The sequence below is a fragment of the Strix aluco genome, chromosome 4 (genome assembly GCF_031877795.1).
Source record: "Strix aluco isolate bStrAlu1 chromosome 4, bStrAlu1.hap1, whole genome shotgun sequence".
Taxonomy (NCBI): domain Eukaryota; kingdom Metazoa; phylum Chordata; class Aves; order Strigiformes; family Strigidae; genus Strix; species Strix aluco.
In genome coordinates, this window is record NC_133934.1 from 71,064,799 (window position 1) to 71,081,114 (window position 16,316).

Consider the following 16,316-nt stretch of genomic DNA (forward strand, 5'->3'; position numbering starts at 1 on the left):
AGTGGTTTACAAAATAACTGCATAGAATAACTGTGGCATGAATTTGGGCACCAGTGTGGTGGGAAAATACCCCAAATTTTCCATATAGGCAACACAGAAACCAGCTTCTTCAGAAGCCAGTTGAAAGATATTAGGTTCCTGAGTCATTCTCTAAGGGACAACCTTTCCACTGACAACACAGCTGAACTACAGAGACATTTCTGAAAACCTCAACTCTTCTAAGACCTAAGTCCACCTTTCCCTTCCTCTCCCCTCCACTTCCCTGTCTATACCTATCACAAATCATTCCCTTTCCAAAAAATCACCTATTACTTTAACCTACTTCTTGTTTGTTCTCACTCTGTCAGCTTTCCCTTCCATTACTGCTGGAACCAACAGCTCTGCTTGCATTACCTTTCGAAAGTATATGTGGTGGTTTAGCCCCTGCCGGGGTCTGAGACCACGCGGCCGCTGCCCCTCCCCCACAAAGGGAGTGAAATACAAAGCCCCGGGGCTGAGATAAGGAGAGGTTTAATACAACAGAGCAACAGCAACACAACAAACAACAACAATAACAATAACAGTAACAATAATAATAATGAACAGAGCAAAATATCTACCAATACAGCAGTGAGAAGCGCGATGGCATAACACACGTGTTAAGCGACCATCTCGCTTCAGCGCCAGGATGTGACGTCCGCATGGTATCTGAATAACCCGGCTAGAGCTCCCCCCCACTGCTGGGGAAACTTAACCCTATTCTGGCTAAACCAGGACAGTATATAAAGCCAACGTTTGTTTTCTGTTATTAAAAACATGCCACCTCCTCCTATTCAGATTCTTTCCAGAACCTAATCTTTTAGTAAAGCACGTGTTCTTTTTCTCCCTCACTACTTCCATTTTTTCCACAGTATCATTGGTCCCTTCCAGACTTCAAGCTTGTTGACTATAGCTGTGAAGTCTTACTGTGTCATGCAGAAGAAACAACTACTTTTTGCTGGTCCTTACCCTTTCTATGTTTCCTCAGCCTCCTTCAACCCTTCAGCACTTTGGGACTGTGTCCTGAGTTATGGCCATGTGCTGTGATCCTTTCTGTGCAGCTATTAAACTACTGCATCTAAGGTGCAGTGCTACTGCTTTTCACTATGTTCATACCTTAGTGCTCTTCGCTACATTTATACCTTATGTCTCACATGCTGCTTCACACTCTTCATCCTTATTCTTTTTGCTACCTCCCTATAAGCAAACTTATGTCTATCTTTGACGTGCAACCTTTAAACTTCTCAGTTGCTTGTATATGTTGACATCACAAAGATTTCCATTGGTCTAATCTCCTCTCTGATAAAATGTGGCTACATTTCAAAGTTTCAAGATAATTCTGTAAAGCATGCTCATGTGAATCTTTGCTTGCACTTTTGTTTATGATTGTATATGTCTTCCACAACCTCTGTGACATTACCTATAAGCTCTTATCTGCTATCTACTTCAGTAGAAACCTTAGTCTTCATTTATGTGTCCATGTCCTCTCAGATTTCTAGGACTTCTTTATCTGAGATGCAGCCTCTGATTTCTTCACATGAGTCTACAGTTGGAGGAAGAAACTTGACCGAACCTGCCAATTTCACCTTGCTGTATCAAGTGTTTCAGTGCCCAACTGAAAATAGCATAGTCTTCTTTTTCAATTACTCTACAGGGTTTTTTTTTTTTTCATTTTTTTTAACTCCACTAGGCCATCAAAAGGCTAGTCTGAGTCCTCTGTCTCTCCATTTTTGTGGGCTTACTGTTCATTTTCAGACTGCCTTTTTTAAATCACTTTTGGGCAATACAGATTTTTCCTTTGTAGTTCCTGCCTTCTCAAAAATGCTTCCTTACTGCTTTTGCCCTCATTATTTTCTCATTTAATCTCATTTTTTTCCTTGAAACCCTCACTTTTTCCCCTTGCCTAACTTTTCCCTCCTTGTATTGCTAGTTTTGTTAAATTTTTAACTTAGTATCTATAAAATGGGATAGAGAAACTAACATGCTCTCAGTAATTTCAAATTATTTTGGGAAAAGATGGGAAAAGAGGCTGCACAGGATAATTGCAGAAATCGGCTATCAATCCCATAGATCAGATTCAGATATGAATCAAAATGAGACACTACTGAACACAAACAAATACGACTAGGAATTCTGTTATTATGGAAGACTAACAGCCCAGATAGACTTGGAAACAACCAGTCCTCATCAGAGATCTAAAGAGGACCCAGTTACTTCCTTTGGTCATAGATGACAAATTAATTCAGTCGTCAGTGAACTAACAGGCTGTAAGGTTATTTTAGATTTGTTTTTGGTAACCAAGGAGAACAGCATAGAAGAGCCAATTATAAAAATAATACTGGGATGTGTGATTAAATTCAGTGAAAGGATAAGCAAGCATATGTATGACTAAGATTTAGGACTTTTTAAAAGGCAAAGTCTCAAAAGAAAGCTAGTCAGGGGAATGAAAAATATTTATAAGCATGGAGGTCCAAATGCAGAGAAGGCTTCTAAGTAAAAGATGTGAAAGCGATTAGACATCAGATTCTACAAAGATAAAAACCTTGCAGAGGAAGGCTCCAGAATGGTGGCTAGAATAGCAGTCTTAAAGACAAAGGGAAGCAGTCTTTCTTGACAGTCTAGTCAAGAAATAAAGTTTCATCATAGAGGCCAAGAACCGTAAGTATGAACTGCTAAAAGTCAGGCTTGTAAAGGACATTAAGCAAAGCACTAAGAGTAAGACGATGTAAAAAGATGGGGATTTTCTTCAGTGAAGACAGAGTAGAGACTAAAGACAACCCTAGTAAAGCCAAAAACAATACCTTGCCTTCATTTTCATTTACGTGAGTCCTGTGTTCTTAACACTGTTTATATTACATATTTTTCACAACAGAATTATTATGTATCTGTGAGAACTTGAACACTCTCCCTTAAATTTCCAATTTCAAGCAAGCGTTGCTTACACATTTCACTACAGCTAAAAAAAGGCATATACTGAAATGGCTGAGCAAAAACCACGATAATCATCAGATACAGCATAATGTTAATTCAACAGGAATAAAACTGGCAATCAATTTTTCTTTAACACTAAAGTAGCTGTAAATCTGCTATTTGCAGCACATGGGGGGATACACCAACTTCACTGACTTCTGTAGTAGTAATATACAGCTAAAAGAGAAACTACATTCTCCCTCACCTGAATTTGCAGGGACTTGTAACTTAACAAGAAAAAAAGAAGTCTTTCTTTTAGTACTATTTCTATCTATCCCATGCTCAAAGGTGGCATTAAGGTTTAATAAAGTTTAGTTTAAATGGTTTTGTATTATTCAAGTGTGTTACGACACAACACAACCCAAATTTTGTCCTTGCATAAGTGAACTGGGGCTGTCCAGTTGCAGGGAGTGGCTTCATTTACAATGTCTTTTCTTTCTCATTCCTTTGCTTACTGTGAAGAAAGAGAAGGAGAAATAGTGGACTTCTAATAGGAAATAACAATAGTTACTCTTGCTAAAGGCTCACTCCATTTTCTTTACCATTTAACTATTCCCTTTTTCCTTAAAATAACACAGAAATATAATACCAAAAGTTACATCAATGAGAAGTTACTTCTCTAACAACTTTGAATATAAAAGTCAGGAAAATCTAATTTTGTTTCCTTGTGTTTAAGCTATACCAAGTCTCACACATATTTAAGTACACAAGTACAGCCTAACATCAGGTTCATAAAATGTAAACATTCAAGTTTAGTCACACACACAAAGATCAGTTAACATAGTTTTCTCAATTAGTACAAGGTAAGCAAGAATACGTTTTCACTGGCAGTTAGAATTGTGAAATATTGCCTACAAATGGCAAAGTGATGTAAAATCACCTTACTTTGGCAAAAGGGGGACAAGTTGCAATTGCAGTAGTATCCATGAAGATGGCTATTTCCATGAACTACAGATTATTTCATTTAGCTGTTCTCTCGTGAGTGGAGACTCATCCTCACAGGTGTGTCAGAGCTCCTGACTGATCCTGGCAGAGGGTGCAAAGCTCCTGCCCTCACTGTATTAACTGGCATCCCAAAAAATACACCCATCCACTCTCTGAATAGCCCTGCCAGTTCCTGAAGGACAGGCTGCTTTGCATGGACTAGCTGCCTACTACACAAGAGCTACCCACATTTCTACTGAAAAATTAACAGTGCTACATATTTCTTGATTGGTGGATAGATCACTTGCTTATAAAAGTTACGCTTATTGACAGAAAAGACTAAAGATATGATAGATGAAGTTTTATTCTGTGAAATTTAAGGATTAAATACAGGCTACATTGCTTACAAATGCTGTTATAAGAACTGAAAACCAGTATGTGCATTGCTAATATCTGACTCAGGCTTTGTACCTTACACTAGGCAAACTTGTCAGATTTCCCTTTCCAGGTCTTTACTTACTTATGTATTAGCAAATCAAATTTATTCTCAGTCTATTTGATTGCTTTACAGAATTACACAGACAAACACTACCCACATTGTAACCATGGGACCCAATTCTCAAACAATCTTCTACCTTTAGGGTGTTGTGTGAACATCAGAAACCAGAATCTGTGGTCTCAGTCATCCACGAATACCTCTGCTCATTCTTGAGAAGATACAAACGAAGCCACCAGATCACTCAGCTCTTCCATCCTAAACAAGGCCACCAGAACTCCCTGTGTGAAGCATCCATGTTTGAAAAGCCCTGCTACATATTCTGCAAGTTGCCAGTTCATGAACGTGAAGCTACTCTTCGGGGGAATGCCAGAATAAGGCATCAAGAGACCTGCTTATACAGTGGGGTTCTTTGACTATTTTTCATCATAATACAGGGACTCTGCTTCCTTCATCAACAAAGTACTTCTTCAATTAATTCACAACCTAACTTAGCTGGTTTTACTAGCTGTATCATCTTGAATGATATCTCTCTCAAAAAAAGTAATGGTTGCACAGACATCTAACATCAAAAATAACAGCCTATACTCCGCATTTCACAGATACCGTAGCTGACACCGGCACACAACGGACACTGATGATGACTGGAATTGCAGGACTGTGCCTCATGAGCAGTTTTGAAGGACTCTGGCAAACATCAATGGTTGGATCTCAGCCTGCCCAACTCTGCATATTCTGCTCTGATTCATTACGTTAAAGACTACCTTGAGAGTCCATCTAGAATTTTTACAAAGAACGTACCAATCTGTGTGCAAAGAATGAAGCATATGAACAAAAAATCTTCAGCTGATTTTACTCATAAGATTTTTAACTATTCCAAAGAAAATTTATACTGAGCAATCACATGCAGTCAAACGAAATGTATAGATCTGTTTTCTATTATGAGAGCCACATTCCTGTATGCACCAGCTTGTGACTATGCACAACTGCATAACTAGTTCACACATTATATGCAATCACAGATTTATGTTGAGTATTACATACTAAATGGCCGTTTTGAGTACATAGTCAGTTTGCATATATAACTACAGGAACTGTATATGCAAATCAAGTACATAATTGCACTAATGATTATGGATCTGGGCCCTGTCCTTTTAAAAGTTGGACCTAAACGTAGATCAAGCTTGAACACTCTTTGTTAGTTCAGCTGAGATAACACTATGTAAATTTACTTGGAACAGTGACAGATTCCGCTTTTAGACGCACGTCCACATCTTCCGTTGGTTTCAGTAGGAGCTTTTAGCAACACTGGGAACAGGGAGTTATCCTGCATAAAGCGGGACTACAATCTTTTTGATCCTTGCTATGATGGACCAGATTCTGACATGACATCAGCTAGCACAATTTCCACTGGAAGAATTGAGCTCGCTTACACAGCATAGTATTTAGTTGAAAGCTAGTATACAGAGACTGTCATGTGGCTTTTTAGCTACTTTGTCCTGTTTTTTTCTATGGTGACTCCAAAGGAAAGCTCCATCAGCTGTTCTGACTGCTAGAAATTCTCCCATCACTGCACAGTAACAGTTTTAAAGTTCTCAGGGAGGAGGGTAAATATCAATTAACTTTAGTAACCCACAGCTAAAAATAGAAGAACAAGAAAACATAAAAATTGGGAATATTTGTATTGCAAAGTATTTTGTGGTGCTACTGGGATTGGAAAACATGATTCTCTAACTATGAAAATAAACACTTTTTCACATTAAGACAAGATACAGTTCCAGACTGAGCTTCCCCCACGAGTCTATCAGGTACAAAGCAGTACACCTTGGAGATCTCTAACCACTCATAAAGACAGATGCCAGCTGAACACCACTCCATAACTTTTTCTAACTTAACAGGTTGTGTCCTTTTCAACAGAAGGAAGGAATCAAACCAGCAGATTTGATAACTTTTAAAGCACTTTCTGATCAGGCACAATCGTTATAAAAGCCCTTATGTATCAAAACTGGTGAAGAAGCCCAGAGTGAAGCAGAATTCTGGTTTTGCATGTTTGACACAGAACTTCATCAACAATGTTGCTGTCTTTTTATCTCTACAACATATAAGACACCCATAAAAACCTGACAGGAAAGAATCTAGTCAGATGCTTTAAGAGACTGAAATTTCATGTGATAGCACCAAATAGGTATGGAAGAGTGAAGGCTTCTTTTATGATTTGGTAGCAGTCTTGACTCAGATAAAACAAACTGAAATTTCTGACGTCAACTGAAATCCTGCTGTCAATCTCTGGAGTGGGGACTAGGATCATGAAGTTAAGAGAAATACTGTAGTTCCTGTCCTGGCCACAGGGATGATATGCTGCTATTCTGGCCAGTAAATTGATGTCTTGCTGCTCTGACAGCCAGGCACTAACAATCTCTACTGTTCCCTTAGCTGGTTTCCAGACCTAAAGAGTAGTCAACAGCATATTCAGACAAGCCAGCCATGCTTTACCAGGATTAGAAAATCCAATAAAGAACCTAAAGTGAGGAAGATAGAGAGAAAAAAAAAAAAAAGTAAAGAAAATTAGGCAAGCACTTAGAAGGCGGACAAGAAAAAAGGAAATCCAAAGAGGGAACTGACTAGAAGAAAATAGGGGAAAACAACAAGTGGATGCAAAGAACAAAAAGAGGTAACAGTGTCAAAAAAACCTACAATAAAATAGATGAAGAAGAGCAAAAGAGGCAACAGGAGCTTGGAACAAGGATTTCACAAAGGAGTAGGAAGCAAGGAAGCTTGAGGAAGAAAGAGTGAAATGGTCTTTAGGGCTCCAGTTTCCCTATCTTCTTACTTATTTTCAGTACTTATTTTTTGCTACATGTCTTGTATCTTCCAGGAAAAATGAGGGTTCACTGGTTTCTTTGAATCCTTTCTCCTTGCTTCTGAAGGAAAAACAAAAAAATTAAGAATCAGTGTAACTAACAAGTTTTTTCAATAATCACGGGAAACTGACTGTCATGAATGAATGTCCTAAGCCACCTTCCCACATTTCTAACACACTTGTGCAAACTCTGGTTTGCACACAAACATCAGAATTTGTTAGTGTAAATCATAAAGTGATAGAGGCAGACTGGACTTTGCATATGCAAAAGATGTAAGGTTCAGTTTAGCAAGCATTTACTAGGAAGATTTGCCCTCGGGCATTTTTGAACAGGTTCACCCTATATTCTTTCTCTGTGGGAAAACCATCTAGAAAAGTATTTTCTGTATGAGTGCTCCACATCCAGGAAGTGTATGGCTGCGAGCATGCACAGGAAATGCTATGGGCCTTGATGTACCTCAGATACTAAGAATGAATCATGAATATCACCAAAAGTCCCTTTGAACAGATTTGTCCTTTTTTTTTGTGGGAGACGAACTATTTTGTCCATTCTTCTTTACCCTGAAACAGTTCTGTCAGTATTGTGCTATAGACTGAATTTGACTGGAATACTTAAGCATTTCCAGTGATGATCCTAAAGGGGAGTGCACCAGAAGCCTATCAGTCATTCTGTCTCATAGGGAGTGCGAATGTCGGACTAGAAGCCTGTTGCTCTGGGACATGACAAAGCACACACTTATTAGCAGAACACATTCAGGTGACATACCTATAGAAAAGAAAGCACTGAACAGACATCAGATGTGGCCAACTCTCACAATGGGTTTCTGTAAGACACAGAAGCACTGCTTGCTTTCTCCTTGATCTGCCTCCACAGCTCTCAGTGTGGCATCTTGTATGACATCTGTGTCACGAGCAGCCCCGTCATACCTGTCCACAACCCCAGTGGAATAGTCTTCTCATCAGCTGTGCAATTACAGCCCTTCCTGGACTTGGTTTAACAGTGATGCTAAAAAATTCCTTGTCTCTTCTTTGTCCTCCTCCCTCCCTCCCTCCCTCCCTCCCTCCCTCCCTCCCTGCCTTTTCCACTACCCCTTCTCCGCAGGAAGGGCAGCCAACCATTGACGCCAGAGGAAAACAAGCAACTCTCCTACCAGGGTTGGTAGAAACAGAAAGAATGGTCTGAGATGCATAAGAATCAGAAGGAAAAGAGGGAGATGTGAGGTCAATGAGGAGAATAATTATTTCACTGGAATGTTTTGATGTTGATGAGAAGCTGGAATTTCCATGCTAGCCAGGAAAAATTTGTACTGTAGGTGCCAAAACAGAATTATCTTATACACCTGAGAAGGTTAGCATCAATTTAAGTGCTATCCAAAAATACTGAAATCTGAAAATAAGTGATTTCTTGGGTTCTTAGGCATCTCAAAATATCAATGAATAGAGGCTAAAGAGCTGAGAAAAAGGAAGAAAGAAAAAGAAAAAATTGAAAAGTAGAATATTTTATCCTGTGACAGTTTAACATTTTAAAAAACTGAAGTAATTTTTTCAAATTCTGGTTTGAAATGAGAAGTCCAGCCACAAAACATCACTTTTCCTCCTCCAAAATTTCAAGCTATTTTTTTTCTGATTATATTTGTATTCATGGTATTAGTACCTATGATATGGGAGCTTCCCATGAATTTACATTTTTACTGAAATTTTTCTATTCGATTTTAATCATTTACATCCTCCCCTCACAAAAACATGATACAGCTTGACTTAATTTAGCTTTTTGTGGCAGAGATCGTATTTTGGGTTCCTAGGGAGTTGCATAACACTTAAATTGAGTCCCTAAGCACCCCAGTGTTCCTGAACACAGGTATAATAAAATTTGTACGCAGTATCACAAAGAAAAGATGGATGGTAGAGTTTCTAAGGTGCCAGCCCAGAAGAAAAGTTCTTACTAAGAAACTGCAGGAGGGGGAGAAAAAAAATAAAAAATGTTTCTATCCACAACCACCAAAGCATTATTCAGAAAACCCATAAATTTCCATCTTGGGCACATGATTCTGGAGACCCTGTGGCTCTCAGGTTGTTGGCCTAGTTGAAAAGGAATCAATGATAAGTAGGGCTGAGTTATACATATCAGAGATTTAACCTTCTAAAATGGTCTCTAAATGAGGCACGTAACTGTAATTCATTGTGTGAAGCACACAAGCCAACAGGCTCTGCACATGTGATAAAATTCTCTAATTCTTCAATTTTATGCTCACAAAGAGCCTTCCCAGTTCAGTACTTTTTCAGCAGAAGAAAAAGAAAAACCTGACATTTTTCCTGTACTCCTGAATAAATACATTGAGGAAGTATTCAATCCATTTGCCAAATTACACAGTACGCAGCATGGTATGAGGGGGTTTCTTCAAAAAAGGAATGAGAGGAAAGGTTTAAGCTGACTTTTACATTTTATTAGTGCATAGTACAATACATGAATGCTTCTCAGCACCGAAACCTTGTTTTTAAATTATATTTTAACTCACCCAGCTACATCCAGAGGTATCATTTCTCTGGGGTCTAAAACTGTTTCTTCCTCTTCTGGTAAATTTCACCTTATTAATTTCTGCCTATATTTCTCCAGGTTGTTGTTATTTCTTCTGACTACCCCACAGTGTTAGCAATGCTTGCTGTTGTTTGAAAAAGGTTAATGCATCTTTGGCCTCTCTCACAGCATTTGTGAAGATATTAAACAAATGAGTGGTACCCAACACTGACCCTGCAGAACCCCATTAAACTTTTGTTAAAACTAGATACTATGCTGTTAATACTGCTACTCGCTGAGAACAATCTGTCATTCCCCATGCCGAGCTTTTCTTATTACATGCAGTCTACTGGGGTTTGATTTTCTGGTGGGGTTTTGTTCGGGGGGAGGGGGGTAGGCAAGGGGGAAAGTAGGTGTTACTGCACTTTAAGGTATTCAACAGAACTGCAAAATCATTTTAAAAAAAGCACTGGGCAACAGTTATTTAAGTTGTTAATTGTCTGATGGAGAAGCTGAAATATATAGAATAGTATAGGGCACTGACATTCTAAAGCAGATACAGCTCAAAAGCAGACAACAAGACCTACATCTGTAATCAGTCTAACAGCTGGTTTTGAACAAGTGACATTTCTAAAAGGTACGTCAAAAACCCCCATTTTCTGTATTCTTAACAATTTGGAGACATCATTCAAAATTAGTCAAATAAAGAAGAGGAAATAAGGTCAATGCTGCAGTACGCTCAAGAAAAGCGTAAGATTTCTGCTTTCTGCACGTATACTACTCAGCATTTGTAACTAAAACCAATCTTTGTCTGCTACAGCAACCAAAATTGTTTTCCATCTGTTGCAAGGTTATCAGAATACACACTGTTCCTTTTTCCAATTTCTCCGTACACAGTAGGTGCAAAAGCAATTTCATTTCATTAAAAATTCTTTTTTAAAGGCTTATGCATTGAAAATTCAAAATCAAGAATAAAAGACAATAAATATCATGAAAGAATTTGCAGTTGAAAAAGTAAAGACACAGGAAATAATTTCAAGCATCTAAGGACATCACAAAGTAGCAACAACTTTAACAATAACAGAGAGAAACACCAAAACACTGTTACCTTGAATTCTTTTTCAATGTTGGCCAACTTGGCAAGTTCATTGCTGAGTTCCAGAGCAGTGAGTACTGGATCTTCACTGGAGAGGGACAGATAAGCCGGACTAGCCAGTCCTTTGTATGCATTTATTCTTGACCTAGAGTGACTGAAAGAATCATGCTTTTGCTTCTCTGTACAGTCATTACATTTGCAGAAATAATCATGAGGTCTTTCTATCCTTGCTCCTTTCATCAATAGCATATGCACGACTTCGTATTTTTGGCAGTGGGCAGCTAAAATTATGGGAGTGATATCTGGAGAAAAGCGGGTACCGTCTTCGTCATAGGAATAAAAATCATCATCCTGGAGCTCCTGCTCACAAGGGCTTAGAGTCAGTCGCTTATTTACTGAAAACCCAGGATGATTCAAAATTGCTTCCACTATCCTAATGTAGCCCTTGCTGATTGCGAGCAGCAGGGCATCTCCAATCCGTGCCAAGTTCTCTTTTTTTAACAGAAGTTCTGTCACTTCCAAATGTTCATTCCCTACAGCAAGCTGCAAGGCGTTTTGGCCCATGTAGTCAACACAGTTGACATTCAGTGTTTTTGACTCCTCCAGCATTTTGCGCACCACAGGTATGTTCCCATACTCTGCTGCATCTAGAAAGCGCTCTTCTTCAGCCGTAAGACTGGTGCCCCTGTTGTTGAACATGAATGCGGGGCCTCTAATGGCCTGTCGCCTTCCCTTTTCCCTCATCATAGTCATACGTCTCAGAGATGGACTTTCTTCAATGTACCTAATGAGAAAACAAAAAGGTAAAACAATTTCACTATGACGGTTATTTGTAGCTTCCACCTCCCCTGGGGCTACAGAAATAATGACTTATTCTGTCCCTTGTCATTTGCCCATCTATTGACAAGAATTATTCTTTATTGTGATCCTTCTGCCTTCATGCTTGCTTGTCTGAAACCTAAAGGCACTTACAGCTTCAATGCCACAGGCCATTTCTGTCGGGTTTGGTTTTTTTTTAATTTTATGTAAGACACCACTTCTCTTCAGAAATCCCTCCCAACTCACTTCAGTATATATATATAAAATGAAAACACATCTCTACTTTCAGTAGTAATTAATACTATCCACCATAGGTATTCAAGCTGATGGTTTAAGGAAGGCAATATTTATGCTTACTGTACTGTAGTTCACATAAATGAGAGGTGAAAACAAGTTTTCTTCCTTATGTCTTCCAAGCAATACACAGGGAAGCCTGATCTCATGCCTTCTAATGTTACTACTAGAAACACTAACCAAATCTGGAAGATTCTAATTGTGAGTCAATTTGGTCAAATTACGTGTCTTTGAAAAACAACAGTCCATACACATTCAACAGACTTTCTGGATGCTAGCAACTAAACTGCTCACAGATCCCAGACACCGGGCATGATCCAGTGCGGACTGAGATCAGCTCTCACTCCAGCTGGACTTCTGCAGTGCTGTGGGTTACACTGGGCCTACTTCTGTTATACATCTACCATACCAGGAGCTGAAAGGAAGAAGCTATCTAATGTCATTACATGAGTATACATATATTTTTTAAAGCCCTCATGTATTCTTGTAATACAATCAAGAAAAATGGGAAAGTCAAAGAGCTACTGAATGAAAATTGGAATTGCAGGCTGCACTGGAAAGAGGAAACCTGAGTGTAGGAAAGTGAGATTGTTTAGGAAAGGGAACAGAGAACCACAGAGGCTGTGAACCCCCCTCAAAAACTGGTTGTAAAAGCAAAAAGAAGGAGAAGAGAGAAGGGGAACAGAAGAAAAGAAAGAGTGATCAAGCTGATTCAGAAAACACAGAAACTGGAATTATGAACCAGTGAAGGTACTGGCTGAAAGCAGTGGGGAGCAAAGAGGAACGGGCTGAGAGAACAGATAGATCAGATGCTGAGCAGGATCTAGCTAGGTAAGAAAACTAGAGAGGGGAGAAGAGGTTCAGAGAAGTGAGAGTAGGAGTTGCAAAGAAAACAGATGCAGGACAAGAGGTTGAGGAGCAGATGCTACCTAGCTGGAGAAAACAACAACAGGAAACAACTGCCTGACGATGTCTGAAACAACAGAATAGATGGGATCAGTCTAAAGTGGTCACAGCTGGGAGAAGAACAGAAGCATTTATGCCTGCCAGAGCAGAGGCCAAAGGCCTGAAAAGGTACTTGGGATACCATAACCTTCCTCCACTGCTGTCTGCAAATAAATGTGAAACTCATCAGCAGTCTCCCTTTCCTTTCTAGTCCAGCTCAATATTGAGAAAGACAGCCTCCAGCTGCTATCAGTTAATCCATTAGCTCAAGGGATAGAGATCACTTGAGCTGATTTGATGGGCACAGAGACACCAGTGCAGCTGATAAACAGTATATGAGTTAATGGAGGGTGTGCTTTGAATACATATAACACTATATATATGCTACATGGAGACAAAGAGGCCTTATAAATTTCAAATTTGGTCCTTAAGTCCTATATACCTCTGTTCTTCATCTATAGAAAAAGAACAGTTGGCTCCCATTTCACAGGAGCATTGTGAAAATTAATTTATTCACTTCAGCAAAAAACTCAGATACAAGAGTAAAAAGCCAGACAGAAAAACTGAAGAGGAAATTAATCCTTCTACCCTCAGTTCAAAAGCCAGGTAATGTGCATTAGGAGAGATACGAGTCCACGTAATGAATGCTGAGGGCAAAACAAACTACCAAACAGCCCTTTTTAAGCAAACCCCATCAGTCTGTGAGAGGATAGAACCAAGGGGAAAAATGCCACACACACCTTTGGCACACAGAAAGACTATGCATTTAAGTGAACATAGCGGAACCTGCATGGGCAGCTTCAAAAGCTGCGTATCCGATTGCTGCAGGTTCAAATCCACAACCAGAGTGACAGCCTCTTAAATGCAGGTGGGGTTTTTTGTGTGTGTGTGTGATCTTTCAACAATAAGCTTAGCTATATTACCACTGCACAATATATGCCTGCTGACATCACTGGATTTCCCCATACGCAGCAGTGTCAGCCCTAACGGTTTTCACTGGGCATAACTAATTCCATTCAGGTTATAAGAATATGCCTGGCCTTCCAGCTATCTGCATCAGTTGTAATAAATTCAGCGAAACATAAAATCTTAATCACTTTATCACTGCTACAGAAATCATAAGAGCTAGTCCATGCTCTGAACATTTCAGTTAACACAAATGGGCAGTTCCATTGCAGACCAAGTGAAGAGATTGTAATACTCATTACCAAGGGCAGCTCTCTCCTGGGATGAAGCTTTTGATCTTTTTACATTTTCATTTGTGGATGGTATTTCTGGACTACCAGAAATGACCTGTGTGGCACTGCAGTATAAGCAATGCTAACTGGTATTTACTTTTTGAAATATGTGCCAAAACTGCTCTGCCAAACATGACAGGATACGTGTTTTTTTTTTCAATTCTGTACCACTTTCTTTAAGTCTATGAAAAAGGATGCATAACAGAGAGGATTTGTGACTCTGTTAAACACAGAATTGATTTAAAGTCTTAAAGCTCATGCATATTTCACGTTTGGGAATACTCAGATATAAGGATTTGAGCCCAGAGTGCATATGGTGAACAGCCACAATATGCTACTACTATATTCCCCAACAAAATCAGAAGTAAACCCAGAAATATTGTCTTTTCATAGTTACCTTTTAAACAAGATTCTTATTGTCTGCTATGCTGTTACATTTCTATTCTCCTTCCACATCTAAAAACATACAGCTACAGAAATGTGGTTGTTTACTGCAATGTTATGAAGAAAAAAAGTAAAAAAGACAGAGAACAAATTGACTCATGCTGACTTCTTGATTTAAGAAGACTCTAAACTGCCACCCTGAATCTCCTTTATCTTTCATGAAACACATAACAATACATTTTCCCCTATATACTCAGTTTAATTTTTCAAAATATTTTGAAATACACTTATTTTATCTATCTTTCTTTCAAAATCCACTGTCTGACTGAGGTGACTCATCTGACTTCTGTAAAAAGAGATATATCCTTCCAAAGGTGTTGCATTAGAACATCTTCCCAACAAGGAAGGCATCCTCAGCTATAAATCTCGTGATAGAAATGATACATTTGAAGTGACTGCAGTATCTTCTCAAAATAAAGATGAAAGTTGCTTGGTATTTTAATGACTAAATTATTGTCAAGACCTTCCAAAAAAAATAAAAAGCAAAAAGATCTCGTACAGCACCACACAGCCAGAATACTGTTAGGTTCATCCATATCTCCTTCCTCTCTTCTTCCCCTCTTCCCTCAGCAAATGCAAAGACCTTGAAGAGTAGCGCATGAGAGAAGCATCAGGTACAAGGTCTCCTACTCCATTTTCTGCTCTTCTGTTCTTATATCTAATATTTTTAAGCTATCCCAAAGGATGAAGAAAATGGTTAAAATTTTAGTCTTAGCTATTTAACCATTTTCAGCACATTTTATATGTAATATTTGCCTATGGAACTAATCACAACAACAAATCACATCCCTAAATATCATTAGGCTTAAAAACATGATTAAAATAGAACTAAGTGTGCATTAATTATTTGTGTTCTACTTCCCAAAGCCTTTAAAGTTCATATTCTCAACCTCGTCTCTGTAAGGAGCTGACAACTTACATTAAAAGAGGGAAGAAGAGATGGAAATCATGATGCTTCTCTTCCCAATTGTTCCCAATAGTTGAAAGAACACAAAAAAGTAAAAATCTGAGTAACACATGGCAAAAAATCCACATGAACACCAAGCATGAAAAATGCCCAATTATTTTATGTTCATTCTTTAGCTGATACACTACGACATTAAGTAAGTTCTAGTCCTAGTACGCAGGTTGCAGAATTACGCTACATGGTATGCAGCAGGAAGGTGAAAGGACAGAATTCTGTCCCCTTTTGCTAACGTGAAGCAGCAGCTGAGCCCCTCTATTTTTTCCAGAACTATTTTCCACATTTCACAGTAGAAAAATGGCCAAGGGTTCTATAAAGCCTCAAGCCTCCGTTTGCTGCTCAGCACAAATAAGAAGGATGGAATTGTAGAAGAGCAATCATGATAACTGCACATCTGGACATGTTTCACTTAGCCCTAAGTGTGCAACAGTTAGGCAGCTGTTTCGAGGAACTGAAGAGTTTCACTGGCAGGAAGGAAGAACTTCAGACCAACCTGCAGAATCATTCATTCATCAGTGTAAAATGAGGATGGTCTCAAGTTACAAGTTTTATCTCCTAACTATACTGCTACCCTTAGCCAGCTTAAGTCTAGTTCATTGCTTCCTTCTTAGGCAAACTCACAATAACTTCAGTGATAGCCATAAATTAACATAATTCACCACAAGATGATTAACAATTAACCAAGATGTGACAGGACCCTAAGTCACCCCCTTGTTAAATAATATGAAAGCAG

General features: G+C 38.8%; 1 protein-coding gene across 2 annotated transcripts in view; it reads right to left on the reverse strand.

Moving 5' to 3' along the window:
- TRPC3 (transient receptor potential cation channel subfamily C member 3) overlaps positions 1-16,316 on the reverse strand; it is a 46,771-nt gene that overhangs the window by 25,620 nt on the left and 4,835 nt on the right. For both annotated transcript variants that reach the window (XM_074823592.1, XM_074823593.1), the window contains exon 2: positions 10,892-11,663. In XM_074823592.1, the coding sequence (XP_074679693.1) occupies positions 10,892-11,663 (772 nt within the window). The remainder of the gene's footprint in view (positions 1-10,891; positions 11,664-16,316) is intronic.